Consider the following 12,374-nt stretch of genomic DNA (forward strand, 5'->3'; position numbering starts at 1 on the left):
GATGTTTTACCCTTTTGGATGAATATTTATTGGGGTTGGGTCTTTTTATTTTATTTGTGAAACAAGGAAGTAAAAACAAGAAATAAAATGTTGACATTACCAAATAGTGAGGGTTGCAAAAGGATGTTCTTATTGTAAGCATTATAGGATAAATACTCATGTACATTTAGTTGGATCACAAAAATGAAATCTAACAATTGTACATTAAATCAATTAAAATTAATTAAATTGTTCACATTACTGATTGAAAGGATTTCTTAACAGGAGGTACATGTTCACTAATTTCTTCAAGACACTTTGCCACTTTCATTTACTATGTTCTTCCTGATTATGACTGATTTTATATGAAGATACTATTACCTACAACTGAAAAGTCACATTTCAAATGTAAATTGTTATACTTGTGGATATGTGCTTAAAAAGGTCCAATATTATTTAAAGTCAATTATTTACATTGCTTGACTAAATTACTTACTGTACTCATAACAGCCCACCCAGTGCAAATCAAACCTGACATCAAATCATCTCAGTGCTACAACAGTCTACCAGAAGTGAAAATCAAGAAATTAAATATCCAGACATTTGACTTAAATTGCTCAGTGCAATATCAGATGACCTGTAAAATTAAGTTGACAAAATATTTCATTTAAACTGTGGCAAAGAAAAGTCATTAAAGGCAATAGTGCAATCAGTAACAAGTGCAATACTAAAACATATATTTGGCAGTTAAATCATCAGCTTCATCCATGGAGGGAGAACTCTGGGAGTGGTTCTCAGCTCTAGTTCCACATCAACTTCTGGCAGAACTCTACCATCTGGAGTTGTATGAAAATAAAACCACATCAGAAATAAGGCAGCAAAGCATTGGTCGGGTTGTTTTTCAGACAATACACCACGGCAGACATGTCCTATATTTTTATTTACTTATAGCTTAGGTTGTTGTATTAGATAAGACCATGGCCCAGTTTCCCAAAAACGTCTTAAGTTCGTTAGAACCTTTGTATGAGCATAGTTAAATCGCCAAGCTGTTTCCCAAAACCATTGTTAATGTTGCAATTAATCAAATTTAAGGAAGTCGTAGCCTGCCTCAGACCACTCGTAGAACAGCTACGGCATCCCTCCACAAAAGACAAATGCACAATTTTCTCTGTAATAACTTGAAACTGACCAAAGTAATTGGCATCCACCATTGTTTGTTCCATATTTAATATAAATCAGACTTTGCTTATGATTTTTTTATTCCACTTATTGTAAATAAAACAAATGGCATAGAGAAATTATGGGACCCATAACTTCATATTTTGTTGCACAACCTTGAGGCAATCACTGCAATGAGACAACTGCACCTGTTAACAGGTAGTTTGGCCCACTCTTCCTGAACAAACTGCTCCAGCTGTCTCAGGTTTGATAGTTGCCTTCTCCAGACGGCAAGTTTCAGCTCTTTCCATAGATGTTCGATAGGATTCAGATCAGGACTCATAAAAGGCCACTTCAGAATAGTCCAATCTTTTGTTGTTACCCATTCTTGGGTGCTTTTAGCTGTGTGTTTAGGGTCATTTTCTGTTGGAGCACCCATGACCTGCGACTGAGACAGAGCTTTCTGACACTGGGCAGTACGTTTTACTCCAGAATGCCTTGATAGTCTTGATTTCATTGTGCCCTGCACAGATTCAAGGCACCCTGTGCCAGGTGCAGCAAAGTAGCCCCAAAACATAACCAAGCCTTTTTTATTTCACCAGGTAGGCCAGTTGAGAACAAGTTATCATTTACAACTGCAACCTGGCCAAGATAAAGCAACAACACAAGAGTTACACATGGGATAAACAAGCATACAGCCAATAACATAATAGAAACATCTATATACAGTGTGTGCAAATGTAGTAAGATTAGGGAGGTATAAAGCAATAAATAGCCCATAGTGGCAAAATAATTACAATTCAGCATTAACACTGGAGTGATAGATGTGCAGATGATGATGTGCAAGTAGAGATACTGGGGTGCAAAATAGCAAAAATAAATAATTTGGGGAATGAGGTAGTTGGGTGAACCTCCATGTTTCATTGTCAGTATGGTGTTCTTTTCTTTGAAAGCTTCATGTTTTTCATCTGTGAACAAAGAGCTGATGTGACTTGCCAAAAGGCTTCAGCTTTGACTCATCTGTGCAAAGGGCATTCTCCCAGAAGGATTGTGGCTTGCCAATATGCATTTTTACAAATTTCAGTCTAGCTTTATCTTTTTCTTTCAAAAGTGGAGTCCTGGGGTTTTCTTCCATGGAGGCCACTTTCGCTCAAAAAGCGACGGATGGTGTGATCAGAAACTGACGTACCCTCACCTTGGAGTTCAGCTTGTATCTCTTTGGCAGTTATCCTTGGTTCTTTTTCTACTTTTCGCACTCTCCTTCTGTTCAATCTGGAGTCCATTTTCCTCTTGCGGCCACGCCCAGGGAGGTTGGCTACAGTTCCATGGACCTTAATCACCTTAATAATATTTGCAACTGTTGTCACAGGAACATCAAGCTGCTTGGAGTTGGTCTTGTAGCCTTTACCTTTACCATGCTTGTCTATTTCTCATCTCCTCAGACAAATCTCTCCTTTGCTTTCTCTGGTCAGTGTTCAGTGTGGTGACCACAATGATACCAAACAGCACAATGACTACTTTACTCTGGTCCATGTTCAGTGGGGTGACCACAATGATACCAAACAGCACAGTGACTACTTTACTCTGGTCCATGTTCAGTGGGGTGACCACAATGATACCAAACAGCACAGTGACTACTTTACTCTGGTCCATGTTCAGTGGGGTGACCACAATGATACCAAACAGCACAGTGACTACTTTACTCTGGTCCATGTTCAGTGGGGTGACCACAATGATACCAAACAGCACAGTGACTACTTTACTCTGGTCCATGTTCAGTGGGGTGACCACAATGATACCAAACAGCACAGTGACTACTTTACTCTGGTCCATGTTCAGTGTGGTGAACACAATGATACCAAACAGCACAGTGACTACTTTACTCTGGTCCATGTTCAGTGTGGTGCACACAATGATACCAAACAGCACAGTGACTACTTTACTCTGGTCCATGTTCAGTGTGGTGCAACACAATGATATCAAACAGCACAGTGACTACTTTACTCTGGTCCATGTTCAGTGTGGTGCAACACAATGATACCAAACAGCATAGTGACTACTTTACTCTGGTCCATGTTCAGTGTGGTGCACACAATGATACCAAACAGCACAGTGACTACTTTACTCTGGTCCATGTTCAGTGGGGTGACCACAATGATACCAAACAGCACAGTGACTACTTTACTCTGGTCCATGTTCAGTGGGGTGCACACAATGATACCAAACAGCACAGTGACTACTTTACTCTGGTCCATGTTCAGTGTGGTGCACACAATGATACCAAACAGCTCAGTGACTACTTTACTCTGGTCCATGTTCAGTGTGGTGCACACAATGATACCAAACAGCTCAGGGACTACTTTACTCTGGTCCATGTTCAGTGTGGTGCACACAATGATACCAAACAGCACAGTGACTACTTTACTCTGGTCCATGTTCAGTGTGGTGCACACAATGATACCAAACAGCTCAGGGACTACTTTACTCTGGTCCATGTTCAGTGTGGTGCACACAATGATACCAAACAGCACAGTGACTACTTTACTCTGGTCCATGTTCAGTGTGGTGCACACAATGATACCAAACAGCACAGTGACTACTTTACTCTGGTCCATGTTCAGTGTGGTGCACAAAATGATACCAAACAGCTCAGGGACTACTTTACTCTGGTCCATGTTCAGTGTGGTGCACACAATGATACCAAACAGCTCAGTGACTACTTTACTCTGGTCCATGTTCAGTGTGGTGCACACAATGATACCAAACAGCACAGTGACTACTTTACTCTGGTCCATGTACAGTGTGGTGCACACAATGATACCAAACAGCACAGTGACTACTTTACTCTGGTCCATGTTCAGTGGGGTGCACACAATGATACCAAACAGCACAGTGACTACTTTACTCTGGTCCATGTTCAGTGTGGTGCACACAATGATACCAAACAGCTCAGTGACTACTTTACTCTGGTCCATGTTCAGTGTGGTGCACACAATGATACCAAACAGCTCAGGGATTACTTTTATCCATTTAAATAGGCCGAATGACTGATTACAAGATTGGAGACGTGTGATACTAATTAAAGAAACAAATTTGTCTGAAATATCCCTAAATCCAATTATTTATATTTTCTATGGTGTACCAACAAATGTGTCCAGGCTATTTTTGAATATCTTTGTAGAATAAGCAATAATTCATCTCTTTTCACAGCTTCTTTGCTTTATTCTATGACATACCAAGGCATGCAAGTATACATGATAAAATAGCTTTAATTTAATCACTTTTCAGGAGGAATTAAGCATTATTTCAATGAGCTGTAAGGGTACCAGCTGTTGTCGTTAGATGCTTTTATACACAGAAGATCTTCGCTAAACATGGAATCACGTGGTTTATCCGTCTCTCTGACCGCCAATAAAAAAACTAAGTTGAATAAAGTTGACTACAAATACAAAGTTGCCAATGTCTTTGCAGTTGCTGCAAACAAGCAACGTACAGTATAACATATTGAAATAACTGATTTAACATGAAATGTAGGCTGAGTTATTTTGCTACTTGTAGGCTACTGTCTAAGTCATCTCAATATTTCATGATGTGTAGCCTAGCAAGCGCCCAATAATGTGCCAAATCGGTTATTTAGTGCATTTTGATTGGGTAAGCATTAGAAATAGCCACCTCAATATTCACAGCCGTAGGTGGTAATATCTCTCTAGGAGCTGATCTGTCAGTATTGTGAAATAATTTGAATGTTAAAGATTTGAAAAGAGAAACCTGATCCGAGAGAAGCACTCCCAGTATTGACACATGCTCCAACGACGCACTTAGCGACCGCTCTCCCTGCATGGTTTTGGGAAACGCATGTTACATCTACGATCGTTGTAGGAAAAATGCATCGCTAAAAACACTCGTTCTATCGCCATCAGGAAACCGGGCCCATGGCAGATCTAGTTTACTTACACCACACCCCTGAGCAGTTTTCAAGTCCCTGCAGATGTAACTGGGTCCCCAGGTACACTGGTTCTTCCCCAGAAGATGCTGCTCTTTCACAGCAACACACATATCAGCTCTCTGGAGGACAAAGAGATATACACTGAGTGTATAAAACATTAATATGGAGTTGCACACCCTTTTGCCCTCAGAACAGTCTCAATATGTTGAGGGCATGCGCTCCACAGTGAAAAACACATAACCCTGTTCAAAGGCACTTAAATATTTTTCACCTTTTGAATGGCACACAATCCATGTATCAAGGCTTAAAAATCCCTCTTTAACCAGTCTCCTCCCCTTCATCTAGACTGATTGAAGTAGACTTAAAAAGTGACATCAATAAAGGATCATCCCATTCACCTGGTTCAGTCTGTCATGGAACGAGCAGGTGTTCCTAATGTTTTGTACACTCAGTACAAAGTTTTGTATAGTCAGCTGATATACGTTTTTACATTTATTTAATTTAACTATGAAAGTCAGTTAAGATCAAATTCTTATTTACAATGACGGCCTACACCGGCCAAACCCGTACGACGCATATGGGACTCCCAATCACGGCCGGTTGTGATACAGCCTGGAATCGAACCAGGGTGTCTGTAGTGAAGCCTCAAGCACTGAGATGCAGTGCCTTAAACCACTGCACCACTCTGGAGTCCATACTAACTAAGACAAGACTCAGTCATCTTACACACAATTAAACCACTTGTCAAATGGGACAGTGGTCATGGTTAGTAATTAGAAGAAGTGGTCTGGGGATTATAGACACTGTAGAGTCAGAGGAGGACCCTCTCCTACGGCTGGATGGGAATGGTTTAATTACCTCACATGTATCCGGAGCATCCATTTGGCTTCCCAGAACCTTCTGTAGTCTGGGACCGTAGAGTTTGGTGAACATGTCACACTGGACAGAACACAAAGACAGGCACAATGAAACTGACGTCAATGCTTTAAACACAACTGAAAGCTTTTTGTTATTGTTGTATCTTACGGCGACTACAGCATAGAGCACTATATTTAGGCCTATTCTCCTTCTACGCCAGATGAAACTGCCGTAACCTCTGTGGGGCTTCTAAATAAACATGTAGGGGCTAAGGGGTGGATGTAGAGCATAGGGGCTGGGCAGACCTTGGGGATGGCATTGGGGTGCTGCAGGCAGACAGACTGGAGGAAAGAGGAGGTCTGAGGTTCAGTGGCGTTGAGACCCAGGTGGAGCCGGCTCAGAACCGCCAGCGTACGGCAGGAATCACAGTCAGAGGGGAGGGGCATCTCTGGAGAGGGAGGTCAGGGTTACAGAGGGCTACAATGTGGAAGAGCAGTGCCAAGGGAGACAGAGATAATCTTCAGATCAAGGAGAGCATGAACGATGAGGGTAGAAGAGGAGAGAGTAGAAAGGAAATGTGTAGCCCACATAGTCATATCAGTATGAGACCACAAACATTTGACCTTATGATTGAAACGAGAGCTCTGGTCTGACCAAATCACCCCACTCACCCATGCTGGGGGTCTCCTGGAACAGACACAGGTGCAGCAGGGCACAGATGGAGTGAGGGGCGGCTGACGACAGCAGGAAGTCAACAATCTCCTTTCCATACTTGTTGATAAAGTCCTCACACTGGTCTTTGTAGCTTGCAGGCAGGAGGCCACACACCTCACCCATTAGCTTCACTATGGCATCCTGCAAGGGTCAAGGGTGTCCGTCTGCGTGTTAGTGAGTGTGGACACTTGTGAGAAATATATAGACTTATTGAGAGAGTTACCTCAGTCTTCTCTGTAGGCAACATGCTCTCCAGTTTCTTCATAAGATAAACACAGAAGGTACACTGTGGGCTGACCTGCACCTGGAGAGGAGATCAGCTGGTGAGAGAGCATTCAGTGCAAACAGAAAAATGACAAACCATGCAGAACTAGAAAAACACATTGATAAACAAGCAAAGAAGCGAAGAGACTTCCGTTCCTAGACTGTACAAAAGTTCAGCGCTCACACTCAGCTCTGGGCTGGTGCCGGAGTCAAGTACAGCATTCGAAAGATCGATGTCATTGAAAGTGGGAGGAAGCGGTTCAGGCGCTTTTCTCTCTGAGCGGACAGCACACAGGCCCAGGACCATACACGTCTCACCTGGCTTCTACAGATATGAAGGAGAAACACAATTGATAAGTCCTTATGTTATCGAATAACAACAGTATTGCCCATGATACAATGTAGGAACATTTTTGGATGGTTACGTTGTAAACCAGACTTTCCTTTCTCTGCATGTTTGCAGTTGTCAGGCACTCACCAGTATGCCAGTGAGGTACTGGAGGGCTTGGGGCAGGTACATATGCACCTGGGACATACAGTGGCTTTGAGCCTCAACTATGGGGAGGCGCAGACACAGGGCATCCAGGGTGTTGTGGATCAGCTCCTAAACAATTAAAATAGGTACATATATAGGTACACTATTAGTGGCTCACTTTGTTATGGGGTGAGATGCACAATGACATGTCAATTTGACATCCTTCTAGTAGACTTTGTTTCAAGCGCAGAGTTCAACTGTTGACTGTACTGTACGGGAGTTGTTGCAAGATATGGTATTCTATATTTGCATAATAAACGGGAACTGAAAGATGGGGGGGGGAGATGGGAACAGTAAACGGGAACTGAAAGATGGGGGGGAGACATAAGGCTTTTTACAGATTTACTTGAAGTACCACTTTCTGGTCAGGGTGTTATCTGCAACTCTGGCTACAACTATAACATGAGAGAAGACATACTTCAGCAGAATGGGTACTCACCTGGGTGTCAGAGTTGGAGATCATGTCTGTGAAAAGCTCAATGATCTGGCTGCAGTCTGAGCAGATGTCAGTTGTCTGGTAGATAGGGAAGGTCAGAGGTGAGAGGTCAGCAAGTAACTATCAATTAACATTTTCAGTCATAACCCCCTACATCTCTAACCTAACAACCACATGCTCTACAGTTCAGGTATGGAATCTCTGATGAAAAAATGCACACCACAACAACTGTCTTTCTGAAGTTGAAAAATAACTTGTTTCTAGTGTATGAAAGTACAGGCTTGGTGAAACAGGCTTGGTGTTACTAGAAATATGTGGCCAAGATATGGAGTTTTCTATAGATGTGATGAATGCTTTATGAACCAAGTACTGGGCTATATTCCCTAGAATAGAGAAGTTATACAATTGTTAACTGTTAACCGGTGTAGTTTCCATCAAACCTGGTCCTGGAAGAGACATGTTAGATCTGTTGGTTTCACACATACAGTCATTTATATCTTACTGAGGACAGCTGTGTGATGCCCAACTTGGGCCTGGTAGGCTCACCGATGACCATGGTCTCACCTGTGAAGATCCCACAGTTTAGTTTGTTAGTATAAATAAAAGTTGTTAACTAGGTCAGATGCAGACTTTAGTACAAGACATCATTTCTATTCAGATATTGGAACAAGGCACAAGCCTGGGTGCCAGTCTTGTTTGTGCTCTCTTGCCAACAGCTATGTTTCCATTAACTTGTCCAGAGATTTTTTCTTTCTTCGCCAATTAGAAAGTTTGCATAGAAAATAAATGCGACAATTCCCTGCTTGGGTGCGTTCCATTTACATATCGTTTTTTTTTATTTTTTTAAACAGATGGACGTAATGATGTCACACATATAACAATAAACAAATCTGCAAAAACCTAGTGTTGAATAAAAATGTTGTGGTTGAAATGTTTCCATTACACATTTAAGCAAATTGCGCATTAATAAATTGTCAACAGCCTGTATGCCCTCCCACCTATCTCCTTGTCTCGGGTAGCCTGCAAAAGCAAGCATGGATAGAATGCAATTGACTAAGATTTGCCATATTGTAATAATTGTGCCAAAGTATCGCCACGGTCCGTGCAATGGTGAAACTTGCACTCCTGTAGATCTAAAATAATTTAATATTGAAACTTGCCAATCAGAAAAGCAAAGCGATTCAGGGATTCTTAAAAGTCAGGACAATTACTGTCATGCAAATAAACATTATATTTATATATGAAAAAATATGATTTTGCAAGCAGTAGACATTAAGAATTAAGTGTGGAGTGGAGCTTTATATACTGAATAAAAATATAGACACAACATGCAACCATTTCAAAGCGTATGTAAATCAGTCAATTGAAATAAACTTCATTAGGCCCTAATCTATCGATTTCACATGACTGGGCAGGGGTGCAGCTATGGGTGGACCTTGGAGGGCATAGTCCTACCCACTTGGCAGCCAGGCCTAGCCAATCAGAATGAGTTTTTACCAACAAAAGGGCTTTATTACAGACGTAAATACTCCTCAGCGATTTTTTATTTCAGCTCAATAAATATATTCCATTCTGTTAAGAACCAGACCGCATCATGTCCCAAATTTAAAACGGCCTAACGTATTTCTGCAATAGTTGCAGAGAATATAGTATTCTATATTTGCACAGTAAACGGGAACTGAAAGATGGGGGAGGAAAGGTGTGACACCAGAATACCTTTTTCATATTTACCTATATCTCGGTCTACACAAATGGGAGTTGCATAAACAGACTGGTATACTAATCTGGCAAGAACCAGACCGTGTCATGTCACAAATATTGAACAGGCCTAATGTAATCTACGTTTCGCAAAGAAAAACCCACTGGGCATAGACGTCAATCGAACGTCTATCCACGTTGGTTCAACGTAATGTTGTTGAGTTGATTCCTCCAGTATGTGCCTAGTGGGAATGAAGCTAAATATTTTCCATGATCTATGAATTTACTAATTGATTAAAAAAGCACGACTGCTTCATAGCGCAGTTTTAACTGATTAATTTGTGAAGAATCCAGGCCTAATTTTGCAATTGTTAATATATAGTGACAGCGACTCGTTAGACAAGGGTTTGCCAAAAAGACTGTAAACATAGAATAATATAGATAAGCTAGTCAAGTAGCTACTTACCAATACAAAAAGATGCCATGAAGATCAAGACAATCGATTGTAAAAACGCCATCGTAAGGGAGGACAGAGAATGATTTACAGTCGGTCCTATATAAAAGTGACCGTAGTATGATCTTTCCGATGGCTATGAGTACGGAAGCACAGATTAGAGACGGAATAATGCGTTTGGGCCATAGAGTTAGATAGAGGACTCTTAGTGCCCCAAAGCCTATGTCAGCATAGGCAGCGCCATTGAGGACTTTCATAATTTTGAAATTGTCAACTGGGTGGGACTTCCTATTACAGCGTTTCCCAAACTTGGTGCACGTTTTGCTTTTTGCTCTGACACTACACAGCCGATTCAAATGATCAAAGATGCATGATTAGCTGACTATTTGAATGAGCTGTGTAGTGCAAAACCGAGTATGGGAAAACCTGCCCTATGGGTTAAAAAAGGATCACATAATTCCATCCATAGCCAATTAATTATGCTTGTGAGTTAACATTCCATAACTACGGACGCCATAATATGAACGATACAACGAAGAGTCTTCTATCATTCTTTATGGTTTAGGCAGAGTCGAAAAACAAGAGTCACATGTTATGGCTTGCTGTGTCAAATTTTCCTTACCAGGAGTGTATCCACTACCTTGTTCGGTTGAAAAACGTTTCAAAACAATTTACTCCAAACGGAGAACGTTTTGCAACGCAAACGAGAGTTTCTATTGGCCTATATTTTGGGTTCTCATGGGGTACAACCAATAATTTATATATACACAAAATGACTAATAGGGGGCGCTGTGTTGAAGCAACCTTTCCTACATCTTGGCACTCCCCTCACCGTTGTAAAAAATATTTTGGAAGCTATAGTTTCAAGTTTTTATGTCACATGCACAACCACAGTGAAATTTCTTTCTGCAAACTCAAAACCCAACAATGCAATAATCAATAACAATGTAATACTAAAAAAACACCCAAGAAACATGAAGAACACAATAAGGAAGCAAATAAGCATACTGTACAGGGTCAGTTACAATACCATATTTACAATGTACAGGAATACTGGCGGTAGATATGTATAGGGATAAGTTGACTAGGCAACAGGATATATGATAAACAGAGTAGCAGTAGCTTGTATGTGAGTGGGTGTTCATGTGTGTAGAGTCAGTATAAATGTATGTGGATATTATGTGTAAGTGAGCATATTATGGAGTGAGTGTGTGTGTGAGTGTGTAGGGCCCTGTGAGTGTGCAGAGACAGTGAACAACTTAAAATAAATGGTAATTAAGGATACTACCATTCCAGTGTTTTACTTGCTATATTGTATTTACTTTGCCACCATGGCCTTTTTTGCCTTTACCTCCCTTCTCACCTCATTTGCTCACATTGTATATAGACTTGTTTATACTGTATTATTGACTGTATGTTTGTTTTACTCCATGTGTAAATCTGTGTCGTTGTATCTGTCGAACGGCTTTGCTTTATCTTGGCCAGGTCGCAATTGTAAATGAGAACTTGTTCTCAACTTGCCTACCTGGTTAAATAAAGGTGAAATATATAAATACAAGGTTAACTCAGATATGCAGTTTTGTTAGCTATACAGTGGGGCAAAAAAGTATTTAGTCAGCCACCAATTGTGCAAGTTCTCCCACTTAAAAAGATGAGAGAGGCCTGTAATTTTCATCATAGGTTCACTTCAACTATGACAGACAAAATGAGAAAAAAAATCCCAGAAAATCACATTGTAGGATTTTTAATTAATTTATTTGCAAATTATGGTGGAAAATAAGTATTTGGTCAATAACAAAAGTTTATCTCAATACTTTGTTATATACCCTTTGTTGGCAATGACAGAGGTCAAACATTTTCTGTAAGTCTTCACAAGGTTTTCACACACTGTTGCTGGTATTTCACCCCATTCCTCCATGCAGATCTCCTCTAGAGCAGTGATGTTTTGGGGCTGTTGCTGGGCAACACAGACTTTCAACTCCCTCCAAAGATTTTCTATGGGGTTGAGATCTGGAGACTGGCTAGGCCACTCCAGGACCTTGAAATGCTTCTTACGAAGCCACTCCTTCGTTGCCCGGGCGGTGTGCTTTGGGATCATTGTCATGCTGAAAGACCCAGCCACGTTTAATCTTCAATGCCCTTGCTGATGGTAGGCTTTGTTACTTTGGTCCCAGCTCTCTGCAGGTCATTCACTAGGTCCCCCCGTGTGGTTCTGGGATTTTTGCTCAACGTTCTTGTGATCATTTTGACCCTACGGGGTGAGATCTTTTGTGGAGCCCCAGATCGAGGGAGAATATCAGTGGTCTTGTATGTCTTCCATTTCCTAATAATT

The 12,374-nt window shown here is 41.0% G+C and overlaps 1 protein-coding gene across 3 annotated transcripts; it reads right to left on the reverse strand.

Moving 5' to 3' along the window:
* Nucleotides 1-107: 107 nt before the first annotated feature.
* On the reverse strand, nucleotides 108-10,223 carry LOC118393250 (prosaposin). Of its 3 annotated transcripts, none has more exons than XM_035785748.2 (11): nucleotides 10,055-10,223; nucleotides 8,393-8,454; nucleotides 7,894-7,968; nucleotides 7,398-7,523; nucleotides 7,104-7,244; nucleotides 6,879-6,953; nucleotides 6,613-6,796; nucleotides 6,247-6,389; nucleotides 5,942-6,022; nucleotides 5,092-5,202; nucleotides 108-815 (listed from the first exon to the last, which is right to left on the reverse strand). In XM_035785748.2, the coding sequence occupies exons 1-11, from the start codon at nucleotides 10,104-10,106 to the stop codon at nucleotides 780-782; spliced, it is 1,086 nt and encodes a 361-aa protein (XP_035641641.1). In that variant the 5' UTR covers nucleotides 10,107-10,223; the 3' UTR covers nucleotides 108-779. The 3 variants fall into 3 exon arrangements, with proteins under 3 accessions (XP_035641641.1, XP_035641640.1, XP_052317487.1); XM_035785747.2 differs by having other exon boundaries at nucleotides 6,879-6,959; XM_052461527.1 differs by lacking the exon at nucleotides 5,092-5,202 and having other exon boundaries at nucleotides 6,879-6,959.
* Between the last annotated feature and the right edge of the window lie 2,151 nt (nucleotides 10,224-12,374).

This window comes from Oncorhynchus keta, chromosome 14 (genome assembly GCF_023373465.1).
Source record: "Oncorhynchus keta strain PuntledgeMale-10-30-2019 chromosome 14, Oket_V2, whole genome shotgun sequence".
NCBI lineage: Eukaryota > Metazoa > Chordata > Actinopteri > Salmoniformes > Salmonidae > Oncorhynchus > Oncorhynchus keta.